The following is a 21,877-nucleotide window of genomic DNA, read 5'->3' on the forward strand; positions in this document are numbered from 1 at the left end:
TAAGGTCTTCTTCCATTGGCTCGGTCCCGGAAGTGATGTCATGAGAGCCAGGTGAGATCTCCCGGGAATGGCCTACAGGCAAGGGAAATTATATATATATGTGTGTGTGTGTGTGTGTGTGTTTGTGTGTGTATGTGTGCATGCCAGGGATGGGTTATTTTGCACCCTAGGCTAAGTTTATTAGTGCGCCAAGTGACTGTTGGGTAGCTAACCCATGTGGCTTGACCGCCCCTGCATGCCTCCCACCTCCCCTGAAAAGTTCAATACGTGCAGCAGGCAGCAGGTGGCACTCCCTAATTTCTCTCATATCCCAAGGAGGTTAGTTGGGGGGCTATGGGTATGTGATTGTGCCTTGAGCACACAGCTGGCACCACCCAGACTTCGATTTGGTGGGGATGACGACGTTATGTCATAAGCACAATGACAGAAATCAGTTTTTACTTTACATTGGTCCTTCAATGGAAACTTTACATAACATTTGATCAACCTTTATTTTTTTTTTTTATGGTGCATTTACAATACCCAGAATGCTCTGCTTTGCATGAAATGACTGCAGATCCACCAGAAGGAAACAGCCAGGCTAGTTTTGGATAAGAATTTAGATGAACATTAACATTGTATAGTTGAATATTCAGGTCTGGGGTCATCACCACTGACCATGAAGTGCAGTGAGGCTGTGGGACCACAAAAAAACAATCTGAGGAGTTAATGAGGTGTTGCGTGGTGGCGCAGTGGTTAGTGCAGCTTCTGAATCCAAACCAGCCACTGTCTCTGTGGAATCTGCATGTTCTCCCTGTGTGTGAGTGGGAACATCCCAAAGGTCGACAGCTGAGATCTGTTCTTCAATAGACTGGCATCCCAGCTGGCATCGACTTCTACCTTGTGTTCATTGTTGCCAGAATAGTCACCCAGTCCTGCAAAAGCCTGAACTGGGCACAGAAGATGGGCAAACTGGATGAATGCAGATTAAGCATTCGGCTCTTGGGACTGACACCAGAAGCGGCAAGAAAACCGGGATTACCTGCCCACGTTGTGCCCAGCTTGGTGTACTGACTGACCTCTCATGACACATTCAGTCCAGGTGAGAGGAGGAGAAGAAGGCAACTGCAGCTACTCGTGTGCCTGAGACAGAGGTGGGACCATTGAATTCTTAAGGTGAACTTTAAGCAAGTGACTCCATGACTGGTTTTGACTTCCACTCCTGGTTTTATACTCAGCCCACGACTACCTTGCACACCTCCTCCTCCTCCTCCTCTCACCAGCTCTGATAGGGCAACAGTCACATTCCAGAAGCCTCAAAGCCTCGGTGTTTAGGGTGTGGTGTTCTGGCCTGGTGCTTTGGCACAGGTGACATGGAGGAAATATCACCCGAAACAGCTGCCCTCCACTCTGAGGAATTTCCAGAGCTGCTGGCACCATTAGGTGACGACAACTCCTGCCATAATTCTGTGGCCGATGAAGCACAATGTCAAGAAGGATCCTTAATTCCACAAGAATCAGAGAAGATAGAACCTGAAGTGACAGAGGATGAAGACCTTCAGAAGGAGAAGGACCAGGAGCAGGTGCAGGAGCAGGAGCAGGAGCAGGAGCAGGAGCAGGAGAAGATTATTCCCATGACCAGTAACCCCACCTTCTCACAACAGAAGGATGAGATTCTGGGTCCGGAAACTGTGGCCTGTGACTTTTGCATCGAAACCCAGAGGAAAGCCCACAAATCCTGTCTCACCTGCCTGGTCTCCTATTGTGGTGACCACTTGCGGTCACATCTGGAAAAGAGCAAGTTCCAGAACCACAGGCTGGTGGAGCCACTCCAGGATATCGAGCAGCATGCCTGTGAGGGCCACAAGAGACCCCTGGAGCTCTTCTGCCTGAATGACAGCTGCTGCGTCTGCCAGGACTGCGTTGTTGAAGAGCACAGAGGACACAGGACGGCTACACTGGGGGACGCCAGAGGAGAAGTGGAGGTGAGTGAGGGGCTAGGTGGGGGCAGCAGACGAGGCTAGACGAGGGCGGGCTATACTCTGGGGTAACGTGTCTTTGCAGTGCTTGAAAAGTATACACCGTTGGCAGCCATGACAGCCTTGAGTCTGATTGCTCGGGGTATCTCTCTATCAGCTCTGCACGTCTGGGACCCTGACATTGTTCTCATTCACTCAGTCAGGCTGCATAGAGATGTTGAGTGATCAGCCTTTGTCAAGTCCAGCCACACGATTCGGACTCGGGACATTCACATTGTTGTTCTGAAGCCATTCCTGTTCAGATCAATTGGAAGTTCTCACATTTCTCACAAATCTCCCAGTGGATTTCATTTGGCCTTTTTTGACACTGAGCAGCAGAAAAAAGACTCTTTAATATCAAAGTGATGCCAGATCTCTGCCATCTGATCTGAATTAATCACAAATATCAAACACCACAGAACTGATTAACTGATATGGCACCCCTAAGTCATTGCTGGTTCAGCCAGCTGGTGTTAGACGTCCCAGAATTGGTTCAGTGGAGGTCACCTCCCTGGGGTTTCACTTGATTGTTGTCTAAATGCACCTGAATGAGGAAGGCATAACCTGGGGGGTTGGGTGTGGGGGAGGTCTAAACACAATGAAGAGTCAGAACAACTCCATGAAAAGCAACGGAGACAAGAAAATAGCCAAGTGAAATTCGATCAGTGATCAACCAATGAAATCTAATGGAGTGATCACACAAAATGAAGGCTGGTGAGGGGGGTCAACAAGAAACCTGGGAGAACTCTGAAGGAATTACAAGCTATGGTGGGTGAGATTAGAGAGAAAGTGCAGACAACAACTGTGCCTGGCTGCTTCACCAGCTTTATACGAGGAATTAAAATAAAAAAAACACATAGGGCGTCTCGGCAGAAGGCACATGAGGGACTCTGGAGTCAGCTGGAGGAAAGCTCTGTGATCTGATGAGACCAAATTTGAGCACTGTTTGAACACTGCATGCTATCTGTTTTGTCTTGGTGGAGTTCTCTATTACTCTGCTTTCCCCTTTTGTATTATTAATGTGTAGCCTCTGTCAGAACGCCTCAAATCTCACAGACTTACCACTCTTTATGAGGTATTGTACCATACAACTTCTCCCCACCTTCCCTTCTATATTTATAACCTCAGGCAATTAGGTGTAGTAAAAGACAAGCAGGAGTTAAGTTACAATTTAAAGAATATATTATTGATAATATTCATAAATAGCAACCATACAACCTGATAAATGTTGATGTGTAGTTTCAGGCGGCACACACATGTTAATTACTTAAAAATGTCTCTGGTTAAGGCATCATTGGTGGTCAGCTTTCTTCAGAACAGGCCTGTCTCAATATGGCTGCCTGCCGAGCTGTGCTCTTCATTGTATTGTCCTTTTCAGTTCATGGTGTGAGATGCTCCAACGAGAGGGGTAAAGTAGGCAAATTTATAGATTTTCTGTCCAACCCCTACAGCCAATAGGGCATCATGGTACTTAAAGGCTTTTGATACAAGCCAATTCCACAAATGCAATACTCCAAACCAATGGGGCAAAGAATACCTTCACACCTGCCCTCCAAAACCATTTGTTAAGGTGAAGCTTGCCAGCTAGGCAGTGTGGCTTTCCTGTGAGAGCTGATTGAGAGAAACTTGTTTGAGGCACTTCCCTTAACCCTGTCGTAAAATTCACTAATCTGACTTAGTCCTAGGGGGCAAACATGGATGCTTCTCACTAATGAAATACTAATATTACATTACTTGGCCTAAATTACAAATATTTATCAACTTGTATGCAAAATTTCACACCACAACACTATCTAAAACACACCATTCCCCTCCGTGAAGCATTGAGGTGGCAGCATCCATGGGGAATGCTCTGGAGGGCTTGTGAGAGAAAAAAAAGGAAAGTGAGGATCTGATCCCATCAGCAAAAAACCTGCACCTCTTGGGACAGCATTTCTCAACCTTTGAGACACGAGTTTTCATAACAGTTTTAATCGCGCCTCCCTAATACCTATTTGTTCTTTCTTAATTAATGATATATCATGCATGATTTATTATACCTACTTAACTTTTATCGACATTTATTTAACTCTATATTTATTTTTCTAGTATCAGAATGTAGTTTAAGTTAATTTGTTTTGGTTTCAATAGATGTATTTTTCATATTTTCGATTCTTGTTTTCTTTTTTTTTTCACATCTTCGCCCCCCCTTTTTGTTACTTCACGCCCCCCTAGGGGGGCCTCTCCCACAGTTTGAGAACCACTGTCTTGGGAGAAGATGTTAAGTCAATGACCTCAAGCATGACGCTGAAGCTACACTGGAATGGCCTCAAAATAGCAATATGAATGTCCTGGAGTTGGCCGAGTCTGAGTCCAGAACTCAATCCAATTGAGAATTATTGGTGGGTGGACTTGACAGAAGCACTTCAGTCACGATCATCAGAGCTGATGGAGTTGGGTAAAGCAGAACATGGAAGAGTGGCAGTGCCCAGATGTGCAAAGCAGACTCAAAGCTGTCCTGGCCAGGATCTTGAAAAGTTGCCCCCCACCACACCCTGCCTACATGTCGCCCCTGATACATTTTCATATGTCTTTTGTTAACCTTAAAATTCCAGGTATATTTTTAAGTTTAATTGCATTTCACGTATTTGGTTAATATTTTGGCAATTTTAACATGTGCATTTATTAAACCAAAATAAATTAGAAGATATTAAAAAAATTAGGTGCATTATTTACATTTCTGTAACCTATTCATTATGTTCTTCTTCTTTCAGCTACTACCGTTAGGGGTTGCCACAGGGGATCATCTTCTTCCATATCTTCCTGTCCTCTGCATCTTGTTCTGTTACACCCATCACCTGCATGTCTTCTCTCACCACATCCATAAACCTCCTCTTAGGCCTTCCACTTTTCCTCTTCCCTGGCAGATGTATCCTTAGCATCCTTCTCCAAATATACCCCTCATCTCTCCTCTGCACATGTCCAAACCATCGCAATCTCGCCTCTCTGACTTTGTCTCCCAACCGTCCAACTTGAGCTGACCCTCTAATGTCCTCATTTCTAATCCTGTCCATCCTCTTCACACCCAATGCAAATCTTACCATCTCTAACTCTGCTACCTCCAGCTCTGTCTCCTGCTTTCTGGTCAGTGCCATCGTTGTGGAAGGCGAAATGTGAGGGGCTAAGTGTGGGAGGCAAATTGTTGGAGGTGAAATGTGAGGGGCGACTTTTCTGTAAACCGTCATGGCCGCCAAATTATGGCCAGCACAAGCTGTAGCGTAGTGAGAGAAGAGTAATTAGTATGGGTATTTAGAGGGAGGAACAGAGGTCTTGTCATTGGCTTCTGGGATGCACATAAGCCCTTCCTCTTGGTTGAGCACTGGTGCAAAGTTCTGTCCATCAGTGTAAGTCATTCTGGATTTATGGTTCCATTTGGTACCTTAGACTAGGCTGTTACATGGTCTGGTATGGACCATCTTATCAGATTAGGCTGAAGATGCTGCATTGGGAAGGGAGGCCCATTGAGGCAAACAAGGAATTTTAGCTGGCGATGAGCGTGTCTGGCAGGATTTGGATTCTAACCTGGCAAAAATGAATGAATAATGACAGCCTGTCTTACACCACCATGTGTCTGCATTTTTATCCTTTCTAGAATTCCCTAACCCTAAACCTACCCCTAACCTAAATGAGACAGAAGTGGCAGAGTCCAACCCAGTGGCATCTCCTGTATCCTACCATGATTTAGTTAAAAGTGTAACCTAATGCCAAGTGTACTGAAAGCATGTTGAACTCAGAAGCAGATTGTGTGTTGCCTCAGGGTACATGTCTTGTCATTCCAGATTCAGAAAATGAATCCATTTTAGGAAAACAAAAATGAGCTTTAGCTTTCTGGGTGAAAAGTTGGAATTTTAAAACTGCTAGGTATGTCTGGGCATGCAAAGATGGCACTGCTCATGGAGCCGAGTGTGTCGCACCAACATTAGAGATGATCCACATCAGCAGTCGAGTATGTCATGTGTCTCTTTATTTATTTATTTCATTTTTAATTTCTCCAGTGAGGTTAATCACGTGCTTTGCCAGCAACTCAGATCAGGGTTGTGCCACACGTCTAAAACTGGTGTATGCAGTGCCACCATCACCACTGCCACTTCTCTATTCACAATTTTTAAAAGACTAGACAACCAGGAAACAAGCTAATGCTGCAGGACACGAGCGCCTGCCCATGGAGACCCTCGACTCATCTAGAAAGGTGATCAGAGATTGAGGCTGGTGGGTTGTCATTTCCACAGCACCCCCTGTGTAGTCCGTTACCTTCTTAGAAATTCATTTCTGTGGCACCACACACACTACTTCTATGAAGAGACACTCCTGCTATCAGTTTCACTTCTTCTCCCTGATTCTTTCCTAAGCCACTTGTCTCTCTAATGCCCATTTTTGTTCCCCAGTTTCCATTTGTGTTGGTGTAGAATTGCGCACGAGGGTCAAAGACAGGGTCTTCATTCTTGAGAATATTGTGTTGTGTGGTTCCAACTTCTATGAATTGCCACACATTTTGATCCTTCCGGCTGCCTATTTTCTGAGTCCCTCACTAAAAGTCAGGTATGCAGGGAGCCTCAGCCTGTCCCAGCAACATTCAACACAAGGTCAACTATTTAATAATAAAGAGAAGTCAACCATCATGGAGCAGGAAGTGCGAACCTTGCTGATGCAAATGAACCACAGCAGAAGGAATGTAACTGATAAAGTCAAACGTGTCTGAGCACCAGCCGACTCGTGCGGTTTAGTTTGCATTATTATAAACAGATACAAACAAAACAAAAAAAACAGGTTCTTTTGTAAAGAGGTGCCTTCATTTTAATGTAGTTTATTTATATTTCAAGACTGAACTGCAGAAGGTGAATGCAGACTTGGAAAAGAAACTGACAGCAGCAGAGAGTGCCATCGGCAAACCCCAGATCAACACCACCTCCATTGAGGTACGTAAGTGTGTCCTGAACACCGTAAACACCGTCAGTGGGATAGGTCTGGGATCAGCTGAACTCCGCTTATCTACATCACTCACGAGAGATGGTGGGCAGACAGATGTGCTGGGAGTCCTCATGGACTGTGAGAAGCTGATCTGAGGGCTGTGCTCAGTGCAGGGGGTCTGAAAGGCTGCCTTCTGTGAATAGATACATATGAAAGGTGATAGATAGATAGATAGATAGATAGATAGATAGATAGATAGATAGATAGATAGATAGATAGATAGATAGATAGATAGATAGATAGATAGATAGATAGATAGATAAGAATTTAGGGTAGTTGGCAGGATTAGATAGATAGATAGATAGATAGATAGATAGATAGATAGATAGATAGATAGATAGATAGATAGATAGATAGATAGATAGATAGATAGATAGATAAGAATTTAGGGTAGTTGGCAGGATTAGATAGATAGATAGATAGATAGATAGATAGATAGATAGATAGATAGATAGATAGATAGATAGATAGATAGATAGATAGATAAGAATTTAGGGTAGTTGGCAGGATTAGATAGATAGATAGATAGATAGATAGATAGATAGATAGATAGATAGATAGATAGATAGATAGATAGATAGATAGATAGATAAGAATTTAGGGTAGTTGGCAGGATTAGATAGATAGATAGATAGATAGATAGATAGATAGATAGATAGATAGATAGATAGATAGATAGATAGATAGATAGATAGATAGATAGATAAGAATTTAGGGTAGTTGGCAGGATTAGATAGATAGATAGATAGATAGATAGATAGATAGATAGATAGATAGATAGATAGATAGATAGATAGATAGATAGATAGATAAGAATTTAGGGTAGTTGGCAGGATTAGATAGATAGATAGATAGATAGATAGATAGATAGATAGATAGATAGATAGATAGATAGATAGATAGATAGATAGATAGATAGATAGATAGATAGATAGATAAGAATTTAGGGTAGTTGGCAGGATTAGATAGATAGATAGATAGATAGATAGATAGATAGATAGATAGATAGATAGATAGATAGATAGATAGATAGATAGATAGATAGATAGATAGATAGATAGATAGATAGATAAGAATTTAGGGTAGTTGGCAGGATTAGATAGATAGATAGATAGATATCTCTGATTGGTATTTTTAATATTTGTACAAGTCTTCTTTGGGCCTTTCTCCCCTCACAGTCTGTGTAATTTATCAAGGCTGATATCGGTTTATAGGCCTCAGAGAAGCCTAACTCTCGATTTTGTAGGCTCAGGCTCTATTAGCGGTTTGGAGCTTACCAGATTCGAAACACTAATAGTGACATTTGTAGGTAGCTTCAGAGCATAAAACCCTTCAGAGCTTCTGTTGAAGTAGAGATGCTGCCCAATGGCAAGTTGTCTGATAGCAGATTCCCTTTTTGTCCAGAACTCCGTCAAGGAGTCCAAGATGGCCATCGAGGAGCAGTTCTCAGATCTCCTGGAGGCCGTCAGAAAGGCAAAGAGGGATGTCTTTGATTTTCTGGAGGCTGAGGAGAATGCCGCTATGAACCAGGCCGATGGTATCAAGGCTCACCTGGAGCAGAAATGTGCAGAGCTGAAGAAGACCCAGAGCCAAATCAAGAATCTGGCCAAAATCAAGAACGATGTGCAATTCCTGCAGGTATCAAATGTGAACTGTCTGTGATTGTATGAAAATGAGAGAGAGATTGAGCTCCACAGCCTTTACCATGAGATAAGCTTCATATTAGTTTATTCACTCATATTCTAATTAGTCAAAGACAGGTACTAGAATAATTTTAATATATGTGCTATCTCTTGCTCTATGGGTACTTTCAGCGCTTTTCCACCACATTCATTTATATCTGAACATCTCTTCGCCGGAGCTCCATCTCTCTAGTGCTTCTCAGACTCTGTCATTATTTTAAAGTCGCCTCACTCTTTGAAGGAGACTCTCTCAGAGGGGCTCCTGTGCTGTTTCTCCTCCATGTGTCTAACACTCACCCTTCCTCGTGTAATCGCATCAACAATTCCAAACTGACCAATCAGATTGCTTTGAGGGTCTGGACTCACAGGCCTTAGCGTTTTATCATATAGTAGATGTACAATCATAGAAACAGGGAAAATGGCAGGAACCTTCCATGGTTGGTTCCTGCCTTGTGTGCAGTCACTGGCAAGAAACATCTCACCTCTGTTTCATGCTGTTACACAGGAAGGTGGGCCACAATCTAGGAGATGGATGAGGCAGGGCCTTGAGCAATGTGTTGCCAGTGGCTTGTGTCCATCAGAGGGTACCCCTACAAGCACATGAACAGTGTGCCAATGCAGAGTTGTAAGTCAGCCCATCTTGATTTGGACATTGGCAAAAAATCCCAGGGAGTATGTGTACTGTATGTTCCATATGGAGAGGACTTTGTACACAGGACTGTGTAGCAGTGAAGTGGCAGTGCTAAGCACCCTACCAAACTGGGCCACAGATCCCTAGCAATATGTGTAACACCACAGGGAGACTTAGTAGTTAGGGGAGCTACAAATGTATAAATTAAAACAGCATCCCTATGTTCTGCTGCAACTGATATTTAAAAATCCACAGGCCCAGGGTTTCACTGTGCAAAGCACTTTGTAAAGGTGGGCAGTTAGTGGGGCCCTCTAGTGGCCAAGCGACTGTAATGTTGCAAGTCCAAACCACCACTGGCTCCATATCAGAACTCAACCTGACATTGGTCATTAGGGGAATATGGAATCGGGTGGGCATTGGAATTCATTATGGAGAAACAAGACATATTGTGAGCGATGTAGAACAAGATATAAAGTTAATTCAACAGGCAGAATGGTCTTGGAAATTATAAGGACCCCATTTCAACCCCTTGTAATTGACTGCGAGTGTTCAATTTATACAAATTTGGCAAAAAACAAAGGGGAATTGTATGTCATTTTAAAAAAAAATCTGTAAATGTTAAATGAGGAAGGCAGATGTTTCTCTTTTCTCATGGCGCTTCCTGTAAATTTCAGGATTACGGGGAGTGGAAAAAGCACGCGTCTGACGACAGCCTGCCCAGCGTTTACATCGGCCTTAAGGACAGACTGAACAGCTACATGCAAGTTGTAACCGAATCTTCACAAAACATCCAAGGACTGCTGCACTCCAGCTACAAAGATAAAATCAAAGCGCTCAGCAAAGCAGGTGAGAGGAAGTGGGGTGGTCTGGAAAACACACGCGGTTTGTTATGATTTGTTCTCTAGTCAGCTAGAGACGGTCCATATTGTCACGTGTACAGAGAAATTCTTACTTGCAGCATGTCACCACTCTCCAGTGCCATGACTAGTGAGCAGACATGCCGCAAAACGTCTGTCCTCCTTACCTGAAAAATCTCAGAGCACATTTGTCATAACCTAGCAGCAACAAATTACTGTATATAACAAGTATGGCAATGCATTCTATTCTATCTGTTGATCTTCTATTCAGTTCTATCCTCACTCTGACACACCAATACTGAGGATTTCCAGACAATGAATCATTCAGAGGTGTGTTAAGAAACACAACGGGGGTTCCTTTATACCAGCAGTAATACGCCTGCCTCACTGGGACTGGGACTGTCAAGTCAAAAGTTTTCTTTTCTTTCTTTTTAAAATTTTCTTCCTCTTTTAGTAGTACTAGGGTGTTGTACCGTGTTAGCCATTATGAATGTAGAGAAAAGCCAAGCAAAATGACACCTTTTATTGGCTAACTAGAAAGATTACAATATGCAAGCTTTCGAGGCAACTCAGGCCCCTTCTTCAGGCAAGATGTAATCATGTTTACATCTTGCCTGAAGAAGGGGCCTGAGTTTCCTCGAAAGCTTGCATATTGTAATCTTTCTAGTTAGCCAATAAAAGGTGTCATTTTGCTTGGCTTTTCTCTACTTCCTCTTTTAGTAATTTTAGAGTGTATTCATACCATAGTGTGTGTGTTTGTGTGTGTATATATATATATATATAGTGAAAGATAGGGGGCGCTGTCGTGCCCTTGAACCCTCAGACTCCACGTCAGACACCAGATAAAAGTCCAAAGATGAATATTTATTATAATAATGTGCACAAAGCACCCTCCACTTCACAATCCTCAATAAACAATACAATTCTCAATAATCAATAATCCGATACACTATCCTCCACTCCCAGCAGCTCAGTCACCCTTCCTCCCAACTCGGCTCATTGCTGGTATCTCCCAGGGTCCTTTTATAGTCCCTGACCCGGAAGTGCTTCCGATCCCCCAGTCCATGTGATTCTTATCACTTCCGGGTCAGATTAAAAACTCTTTTCGTCAGCCCGGAAGTATTTTATCTCTCCGTCCTCGTGACTACGGAGTACTTCCGGGCTATATCGAACATACGAGTCCTTGATCCTCCCTGCAGCGTCCTCTGGTGGCCCCCATGGTATCCAGCAGGGCTGTGAAGGAAAACTCCAAGGTCCAAGATGCCCTGCTGGAATTTGGGGCCTCTCCACGTCACAGGGAGGGCTCCATCTGGTGGTGTGGGGGTATTGGCCGGGATAAATGGCCGGCCATATGCCACAATATATATATATATAGAATACACATCCATCCATTATCCCCGTGGTAGTCAACCTGGTCACTACCGCCCACTAGTGAGCTTTCCAGTTTTCATGGTTGGCGGTAGTGGAGCAACCAAACGGCGCTGCAATTACATACTAATTGACTAATTTAACTATAGAAAGTTATTTTATAAAGATTTATTCTGCCAAACTTAGCGAAAATCCGACATAAAGTACTTGGTAAGTAATTATTATTATTTGCTTTAACTTGCTGTAACTCTTGCTTTATAAATTTTATAAAGTATAGTTACTTCCCTACTTTATAAATCACCATTACTGTGGAACCAGTGGGCGGTTACAAAATTTTACTACTAACAGAGATACAAAAGTGGGTGGTAGGTATAAAAAGGTTGACTACCCCTGCATTATCCAACCCGTATATCCTAACTACAGGGTCACGGGGGTCTGCTGGAGGCAATCCCAACCAACACAGGGAGCAAGGCAGGAAACAAACCCCGGGCAGGGCGCCAGCCCACCGTAGTATAGAATACATATATATCCTGTAAATATATATATATATATATATATATATATATATATATATATATATATATATATATATATATAATATAAAATACATATATACATATAAATATAAAATACATATATATATATATATATATATATATATATATATATATATATATATATATATATATATATATATATATATATATATATATTGTGGCGGACAGCCAGGGTTCATGCTCAGCCTGGACGCCCCTTCGCTATATGTTAAGGGGGAGCAGTCATGGACTGTGCAATACCTCCCCCTGGACGCTAGATGGCCACCCCCTTGGGTTGGAGCGGTGCCTCGGTTTCCTGCAGGGCTTAATGGGAATTGGGAATTGGAGTTGGGTGCAGCCCTGTTGGGTCCCGCAGGTGCTGCCAGGGAATGCTGCAGCTGGGACTCCTGAGCCCGTATGGGCTGTATATTTGCCTCACCCAGAAGTGCAGCCGGAACTTGGCAGTCAACCACCTGGAGACACTTCTGGGTGGATTATAAAAGGGGCCAGCAGCCACCACTCAAGGAGCCTGAGTCGGGAGGAGGAGGATGAAGCTTGACAGAGAGGAGTGGTGGTGCCAGAGAAGAGTGCTTGTGCTTGTCTACTTGTGGGACTGTGTCATACCTGTGGGGATCATGGGGAAGACGTGCCCCACAGGTGAAGAAAAATAAAAAGTTTCTTTGTTTTATACATGCCTCCGGTGTAAGACTGTGTCAGGTCAGGTGCCTATATAGCGCCTTTTACAATATATACATATATAATATATAGATAATATATTATATATATATATATAATATATATGTTATAAATATAATATACACACAATTATTTAAAGAGCTGATTTTCTATCTATCTATCTATCTATCTATCTATCTATCTATCTATCTATCTATCTATCTATCGATAGTCATGATAGTCATTTCATTCATACAAATACAGAGAAATAAGATATTATACAATTACAGCAGATAGATAGATAGATAGATAGATAGATAGATAGATAGATAGATAGATAGATAGATAGATAGATAGATAGATAGATAGATATCTCTGATTGGTATTTTTAATATTTGTACAAGTCTTCTTTGGGCCATTCTCCCCTCACAGTCTGTGTAATTTATCAAGGCTGATATTGGTTTATAGGCCTCAGAGAAGCCTAACTCTCGATTTTGTAGGCTCAGGCTCTATTAGTGGTTTGGAGCCTACCAGATTATTCTGTACCTGGATGCTCAGGTGGTGAAGGTCATTGTAGACTTTTAACCACTTTAAGAGTGACTACGCTGTATGGTAGATGCTCAGGTGGTGAAGTTAAGGAAAAAAAAAATGTTTTCTTTGTTATTTGTCCTCAGAGAAATTTGGGATTAAAACCACAGTGGCTGCCATTGTGCCCCCAAAACACCACATAACAGCACCAGAACCGAAATGCAGAGAGGATTTTCTTCAGTGTGAGTATATATACTGTACTCTAAAATGTTTGCTTTGTGCAGTGCCTGTAAGAAACTTAACATCTGTTTTGAAATGACCTGCATGGCGCAGGTGCGTGAAGTCCTTTTTACAATCGTGATTTTATCAAAGGCGGCGAAGCTGCAGTTGTTTGTCTCATATTTCATGTAATGTATCTCCATCCACACATTAACTTTAGGACTCGCTTTTCCACTACACAAATATGCAAAGCATTTTATTACAAAAGTGATATTATCAAGTGTGGTTAATCTGAATGTTGTCTCCTGTTTCATGTAATGCACCTCCAGTCATCTGCTCCAGGAGCGTACTTTTCCTTCACAACCTCTTCCAGCAGTAACAAGCGCAAAGCTGGACGCAGTTCTAAACGGGAAGCCAAAGCACATGCCAAGACACCAGCTAATCTAACACAGACATCTGAGGGAACTTGAGCGCCGTTAGCTAAACCTTCATAACACCGAGGGCAGTGCTCTAGGCGAAGAGCAACAGGATGTCAATTAAACCCAGAGCTGTGAGGCAACAGCACTAACTACTATGCCTCCATTTTTAAAAAGACAAACCTTCTTTCAAAATAATAGGCATCTGAGCTGGCAGAGAGTAACATCGCAACAAGTTAGATAGATAGATAGATAGATAGATAGATAGATAGATAGATAGATAGATAGATAGATAGATAGATAGATAGATAGATAGATGTTTGGTTAATGTAATAGTCAGTCTTGTCCTGTTCACAAGATCTCCATTGTTTAGATGCATCAGGATGTTTGGCCTCATTCTTAAACTCCACTAAATTCTGTCGTAGCTAAAACACCACAGCAAGGATTAGCGTGCCTGGTGCCCTCTACCTGCCTAATCTCTAAACTGGACTTTGTATTATCGTGGGAATTCACCTGTTCATTATATCAGATCACCTACACCATATAGTTAGAGGGCTGCTGAAGGACACAGCTCCTGAAATTTATAATTAGTATTATTATACGAGAGATTAAAAATCATTCACTGTAATTTACGTCTATTAATAATACACAGTGGAATCAATGTATTTATAATTCTTCATGTTCTTCACACTTTGAAATGGATAAATGTGCCATTTTTTCCCATCAACCTACACTCAATAACCCACAATGAACAAATAAAAATACTTTTTCAGAAAGATTTGCTAATTAATTCTCACGTTCATATGTTAGTATTCAGACGCCTTTGGAGAAACCCCTTAGGCAGCAATTTCAGCTTCAGGTCTTCTTGGGTAAGGCTTTATAAGCTTTGCACACCTGGATTTAGGCAGTTTACCCCACTCTTCCTGGCAGGTCCTCTCATGCTTCGTTAGATTGGGTGGGAAGCTTCTGTAAACTGCCATCTTCAGGTCTCCCCACAGATGTTCCATGGAGTTTACATCTGGGCTTTGGTTGGGCCACTCAGAGAATTGTCCCTAAGCCACTCCAGCATTGTCATGGCTGTAAGCTTCAGGTTATTGTCATGCTGAAAGCTGAACCGTCATTCCAGTCTGAGGTCACGTGCACTCTGGTGCAGGTTTTGTTCAAAGTCCTCTCCGTATTTTGGCTGCATTAATCCTCCCCTCAACTCTGATTAGTCTCGCTATCCGTCTTGCTAAGAATCACCCCCATAGCACGGTGCTGCCACCACTGTACTTCACCTCAGGGATGGCATTAGGCTAGTGAAGAGCAGTGGCTAGAGTTCTTGGAGTTCTGCCCAAAATCTTTAACTTCTGTCCCATCAGACCAGACAACCATTACCTTCAAGCTCTCAGAATCCTCTAAACTGTCATATGCCTTTTCCTCAATAGTGGCTTCTGTCTATCCACTCTATCATAAATACGTGATTGAAGGAGTGCTGCTGAGATGGACCTTCTGACAGATTCCCCCATCTCAGTGGAGAACTTCTGACGCTCTGTTAGAATTACCACCAGGGCCGTCTTAACAGCATTACAGGCCCCCGGGCAAAGCAGTGAAGTGGGACCCCTACCTACACAACCACTCAGCAAATCACAACACACATAGATTAGCATGGGGCCCCGGGCAACTGTCCAGCTTGCCCATGCATTAAGACAGCCCTGATTACCACTTGGGTTTTTGATCACCCCCCCCCCCCCCCCATCCCCCAACCAAACACCTTACTCAGTTTTCTGGACAGCCAACTCTTCTCAGAATCCTGCTGGTTCCAAACATCTTTAAATTTCACAAGCATTGAATGGTGTGTGAGTGTGCTCTTCCCGGGATTTGTTCCTGCCTTGCGCCCTGTGCTGGCTGGGATTGGCTCCAGCAGACCCCCGTGACCCTGTGTTAGGATATAGCGGGTTGGAAAATGACTGCCTGACTGACTGAGACCACTGCTCTCCTGGGAACACTTAAAGCAATCCGATGGTAAACATGACTCACAATTCAAAGGGAAATCCAGGGAACAAAGTATGAAATCCAAAAAAAAAATTACCAGAGAGATGTTATAAAAAGAGTTCAATGATGGATTACCGAGATCCTCACTCTTGACTCAATAAATAGCCAGAGGGAGGTCCCAGCAGGTGTGATGTCATGGTGGCCACGCCTCCCGGACCTCCCCCCTCAAAGCACATGGAATGGCAGCACACAGCAGTGCGTAGTTAGCAAATAATAAATTAAACTAATAGAAATAACATGAAAACATGAATTATAATAATTCATCCCTAACAACAACATCAAAAAGACAAGAAATAATTATAAGCCAGATAAAAAAATAAACAAAACAAAAAAAAACAAAGAAAAAGTGGAGCCCATAAAGGAAACAGGCAGTGCACCTAAATATCTGTCTTATTATCAAAGGAAATCCTGAGACAAGACTTTTTCAAAGAGATAATTTCAAGTCCCGCGAGACGAGACTTTGGCCATGAGATGTTTTCAAGTGGGCAGCACGGTGGCGCAGTGGTAGCGCTGCTGCCTGGCAGTAAGGAGACCTGGGTTCGCTTCCCGGGTCCTCCCTGCGTGGAGTTTGCATGTGCTCCCCGTGTCTGTGTGGGTTTCCTCCCACAGTCCTAAGACATGCAGGTTAGGTGCGTTGGCGATTCTAAATTGTCCCGGGTGTGTGTGCCCTTCTGTGGGCTGGTGCCCTGCCCGGGGTTTGTTTCCTGCCTTGCGCCCTGTGTTGGCTGGGATTGGCTCCAGCAGACCCACGTGACCCTGTAGTTAGGATATAGCGGGTTGGATAATGGATGGATGGATGGATGTTTTCAAGTCCCGCCCTCCTCTCAAACATATTCGCCCACACCCATGGCCCTCTCATTCATGTCAATGCTTTTGACAGACACAGTTCCTGCACTCTCAACTCTTATAAATTTTAATGTTTTCCAAGCTTTAAGTTCCCAATAAAAGAAGACATATTATGTCCAAATCTTATTTGAAATTTCATCATGAAGGGTTATCAATCCTAGCACCGAGAAATGATAAAATCAAACGAATTAACGTGAAAATCGTCAATCGGTTACACGGCAAATTGGTTAAATGCGTATCAACAGACTATGCTGAAACAGTTGGTGTTGATCGTGCAGAAGATGAAAACATCAGCTTACAACATCACAAAGAATATCTACAACCGTTAACACCGTCCGGTCTTCCACAGCACAAATTACTGTAGAAAGGAGGATGTATCCAAGAAACATCCTCAGGGCATAACATTACACAACAAAAGAGATCTTGGTATGCCATTCATATTAAAATGTTAACAGTTTCCCGTTAGAATAGCTTTCGCAAAGACAATTAACAAATCACAGAGACAAACATTCGAAAAAGTCGGTTTATTTAATAGAGAGAAAGAAACAAAATGCAATCACGGGCAGTTATACGTTACGTTGTCATGATGAAAGTCCAAACACAGAATCAAAATTCAATGCGATATTGACGAAAAAAATGTAAAAAATTGTTTTTAGTGAAGTTTTACAGTTGGAAGTGAGGTGAGGGCAAGGCCCCCTAGTATTTATTAAAATAAAACCAGCCATTTATCAATTTTCAGAACCTCATTGTACCACTTTGAGGTCAATGGACACAGGGCAATTTGGCATGCCGGCCCACTGAAGGGTATAACGACACACAATTTTTGGGGAACAGACATAGACACCATATAAGCTTCCCACGCTCTACAGACAGCAGGTCGCCAAGATTTGAATGGAGGTCTCTAGTGTTGTCAGGCCACTTTGTCCATTTTGCCATCTGGTAAATTAGATAACAAAGCCAAGCGTGAGGACAACAGTATGTCAGAAATGATAACAGAAATCCTACTCTTGTTTTAGCACTGGTTCTGCTACAGTATCTGTCCTTTTTCGCACTGACGGTTCCATTTCCTCAGCAGATGCCTCCCTCGTGACGTTTGACCCTGACACGACTCACAAGTTCCTGCGGCTGACCGAAGACAATCGCAAAGTGACCAACACCAGCCCCTGGCAGCACCCGTATCCCGAGAGGCCCGAGCGATTTGAGCACTGGCGGCAATTGATGGGGGCCGAGAGCTTCTATCTGAGTCGCCACTACTTTGAGGTGGAACTTCGGGGAGAGGCTTCACACGTCGGCCTTACATACAAGAGCATCAACCGCAAGGGGACAGAGAGCAACAGCTGCATCACCGGCAATGACTTCTCCTGGTGTCTGGCGTGGACTGGCAAAGACTTCTCCTACTGGCATTGCGATGTGGAGAAGCCCCTCAACGTGGGAAATTTCTCCAGGATAGGCATCTACGTCGACTTTCCCCGAGGCTCCCTGGCTTTTTATGGCATCACTGAATCCATGAAGCTTCTTCACAAAGTGAATGCCAACTTCTCTGAGCCGCTCTATGTGGTCTGTTGGCTCCCCAGGAAAGAGAATACAGTGCTGCTGGTGAATCTCGGAGCTAAACCCTCACCGGGGAGCGAGCTGACGCAATTGCGAGAGGAGCCCTGAGGGGGCAGATGATTCCTGATTGACCATCTAAACAAAAAAAAAAAAAAATAACAGTGGTGCAAACTCAACTATTAAAGTGTTACCAGGAAGGGAGTGAAGCAGTAGGACAGAAAATGTAGAAAGGATAAGGAACACATAATCACTGAAAATTGAAAAGAGCAGTCAAACTGTTCATCTGCTTTCTAATCTGGACACCCACTTCAGGGTTGCAGGGAAACTCTGCTTATTCTGGTAGGACCATTTCACAAAATATTTTGATTCTGTGTATTGCAAAGTACTCAACATGACAGGCCCGTCCATCCCTCCCTGTTCTGAGCCTGCTTTGTTCATTACCAGACATTGGGTGCAAGGCAGGAACCGATCCTGGATGGGAGGCCAATCCAACACTGAGCACAATGGACACACTCGTGGTCCATTTTAAAAAGCCAACGACTCTAAAGGCCAGGTCATGTAGATGACTTGTCAGTCAGAACCTTCACTTACATAATCTTAGCAAGTTGGAGGCACTTGGCAGCACACTCCAGTCAAACCAGCAGCCTATTGTCACTGGGATGGTCTGGGCTGGCTCCTAAATTCATAAACACCAATAGTCATGAACTGTCCGAGATGAGCCAGGGCAAAGCAGGACACACACACACACAGTCAAGAGGTAGGTGAAAGTGCTTAGTGCAAGTATTCACATCAATCAGAAGTGCAATGCGCCATCAATAAATAGGTAATTCATACCACATGCACTTCACAACAGGTCACCCGCCTGAAGCTAAGCAGTTTCTGGACTTGGATGGGAGACCATCTAGGAAAAGATTGGGTTACTGCAGGAAGAGATGTTGGTGAGGTAAGCAGAGGGCACCTACCCTGTGGTCAGTGTGTGTAGTGATGGGGACACTGTGTTGAAAAAATGGCGTCCTTCCGATGAGACGTAAAACCGAGGTCCTGACTCTCTGTGGTCATAAAGATCCCTGGGCATCCTTTGTAAAGAGGCTAAATTGCCCACCATGACCTAGTCATTCAAACCCCCCCCCCCCCCAATCAACCCCTGTCTCTAATTGGCTATCTCTCTCACCACTTCACTACCTAACAGCTCCTGTGTGGTGAATGGACTGGCACAATAATGGCTGCCATTGCATCATCCAGGTGGGTGCTGTACATTAGTGGTGGTTGAAGTGGCTCCCCATTCGCTGAAGCACTTTGAGTAGTGAGAAAAGCACATTATAAATGTAAAGAATCATTACTATTATTAATCCAATAAAAAACAATGAGATTAAAATCTAATAATAATAAATTAGCGATAAACAATCCATTAACAGAAGGTTAAACCTCCATAGTGAGTAGTCACTACTATTAGACTTGAATGGCCTGTGTTGTTCCCTTTGCCATCTGGAGTGTTCGCCCCTTCAGTAGCACAAATGGTGCCCCTCTGTGTATATATCACAGACTTTAAGCAGCGCCTGCCCCTGGGTGCCCCTTTAACTTTCCCAAGTGGCGCCCAGTGAGTAACAGGGCCCACTCAGTATTATCAGAGTTTGGCAACCGGGTTGGGTCCAGTGTGCGTGCCCCTTAACATTCATAAATAGCGCCCCTCGCAGCCATCTGTGTCAACTGGTGGATTGACCGGCTCTGCATAGATGACCAGAGAATTGGAGGTGAGGGATACCGCCGCCACGTAATTGGGCTTCTGCTCTCCTTCTCATGGATAGAGACAGCATAGCCACGGAAACATGGCTAACATGAAAAGAAGAGCGGTGTGGGCCCGTAGTATTAACTGACAGGCAAAGAACTGCAGTGACATCTGCTGACAGTGAAGCACATTGCGCTGGATGACTGATCGTGTTCACTGTAAATGCAAGTCATATATTCTGAAGGCCAAAGACAGTTGTACACACCATTAAGGATGGCGGTAACCTCAACACAGTGACCTGAGGTGCTGTGTTATTCGTAAGAAATGCCCGAACCACCATTTTTTAAGGGGTCCAAGTGTTTCCTAGTAACAAGAAATCCTAGTTACCTTAATAATTTAAATGACAGATTTTTTTTATACACAAGATTAGAAGGTTTTGCACACACACGTGTGAATCACATAGAAAGTGTCTTTTTTAGTGCTCTTTCGTGCACCTCTTGGTTTATAATATGAGAGGCTCTGTCTAAAGCTAACTGGTTGAACTGTCCTGCAAGAAAAGAAAACCCAACAGTATCAGATCATCTCAGGTCCAATATGCCACCCCACTAGGAAAGGTGCCATTCAGATTACAGACTGACTAGTCTAGGAGAGACATCATTCTTTATTAGAAGACCTCAAGGTGTCAAAAACCAAGGTTTTAATTTGACAGTATTAAATTAAAGTGCTGTTCCCAGTGTCACAAGAGCAAGACCAAGAAGTCATAAAAAAGGTCTGGGGCAGCCACCTGTATATTCTCCCTGGCTCAGAGTCCCATACAGAACTGATTCTGTGGTTGTAAGATGGCAGCTTTAAAGGCCAAAACAGGATATGACATCATCAAAGGGGCCGGAACTGGAAGGATCTTCTTCCATAGGCTCAGACCTGGACGTGATGTCATCAAAAGGGCCAGAACTGGAAGGTCCCTCCTCCATGGGTTTGGGGCCGGAAGTGACATCATCAAAGGGGCAGGAACCAGAAGGATCTTCTTCCATAGGCTCAGACCCGGACGTGATGTCATCAAAATTCCAGAACTGGAAGGTCCCTCCTCCATGGGTTTGGGACCGGAAGTGAGTCATCAAAGAGGCCGGAACCTGGAAGTGAGGTTGTCAAAAGGGCTAGAAATGACATCATCAGGGCCAGGCAGAATTTCCCGTGAACAGTCTGCAGGAAAGTGAGAAAATGAGTCAGTGCACTCCACCGCCCTCAGGTCTGGCGTGGAATTACTCTCTTTCAGGCCCTTTAGCTGCCTCCCATGCGCACTTGTGTGACACCAGTCAGGGTTCAGCACCCAAGTAGACAATACCTCAGAATGGCGTGGACCTCTGTGAACTGTGGTGCTTTCACACATAAAACTGAGCTGCTGAACTCCATCAGGGTACCTGTGTGGGCAATGCACTGCGTCACTTTACCAAGACAAGTCGGGATGAGGGTTAGGGTTACAGTTAGAACATGGCTGGAGATTTCAGTATTTGCCTAACAGTTAATTCAATTTGAGGAACAACACGAATATAAGAGGAGAACTTGAATTTTGACAAATAAATGCATTCATGAAATGAACTGATGGGAGATGTATTCATTTGTATCGACAGCGGTTTACCCTTAATGCACAATGAAAGTTCCAGAAAAAGCCACTCAAATAAGGTTCATGTATATTACTGGAGCACCCTAGGGTTTGGTTCTTGGAGACACATGTTCCTCAGGTGGCCAGGGACACTCAGTGAATGGGTACCTGGAGAAACCAGCCATATAAGCAGACACAGTTGGC

General features: G+C 43.5%; 1 protein-coding gene across 2 annotated transcripts; it reads left to right on the top strand.

The window, feature by feature from the left end:
• Positions 1-1,300: 1,300 nt before the first annotated feature.
• Positions 1,301-21,669, top strand: trim16 (tripartite motif containing 16). 2 transcript variants are annotated; one of them, XM_028792889.2, is made up of 7 exons: positions 1,302-1,562; positions 1,593-1,964; positions 6,857-6,952; positions 8,409-8,642; positions 9,992-10,163; positions 13,428-13,523; positions 17,872-21,669. In XM_028792889.2, exons 1-7 carry the CDS (start codon positions 1,353-1,355, stop codon positions 18,453-18,455), a joined length of 1,764 nt encoding a protein of 587 aa, XP_028648722.2. In that variant the 5' UTR covers positions 1,302-1,352; the 3' UTR covers positions 18,456-21,669. The 2 variants fall into 2 exon arrangements, with proteins under 2 accessions (XP_028648721.2, XP_028648722.2); XM_028792888.2 differs by having other exon boundaries at positions 1,301-1,964.
• The last annotated feature ends 208 nt before the right edge of the window (positions 21,670-21,877 follow it).

Source organism: Erpetoichthys calabaricus, chromosome 14, assembly GCF_900747795.2.
Source record: "Erpetoichthys calabaricus chromosome 14, fErpCal1.3, whole genome shotgun sequence".
Taxonomy (NCBI): domain Eukaryota; kingdom Metazoa; phylum Chordata; class Cladistia; order Polypteriformes; family Polypteridae; genus Erpetoichthys; species Erpetoichthys calabaricus.

Excerpts from the sequence above, each read along its gene's own strand:
- trim16 (XM_028792888.2), top strand. The coding sequence starts at position 1,353 with ATGGAGGAAATATCACCCGAAACAGCTGCCCTCCACTCTGAGGAATTT. Across the intron at positions 6,953-8,408 it reads TCAACACCACCTCCATTGAG|AACTCCGTCAAGGAGTCCAA; the intron begins GTACGTAAGTGT and ends CTTTTTGTCCAG. Across the intron at positions 13,524-17,871 it reads CAGAGAGGATTTTCTTCAGT|ATGCCTCCCTCGTGACGTTT; the intron begins GTGAGTATATAT and ends TTTCCTCAGCAG.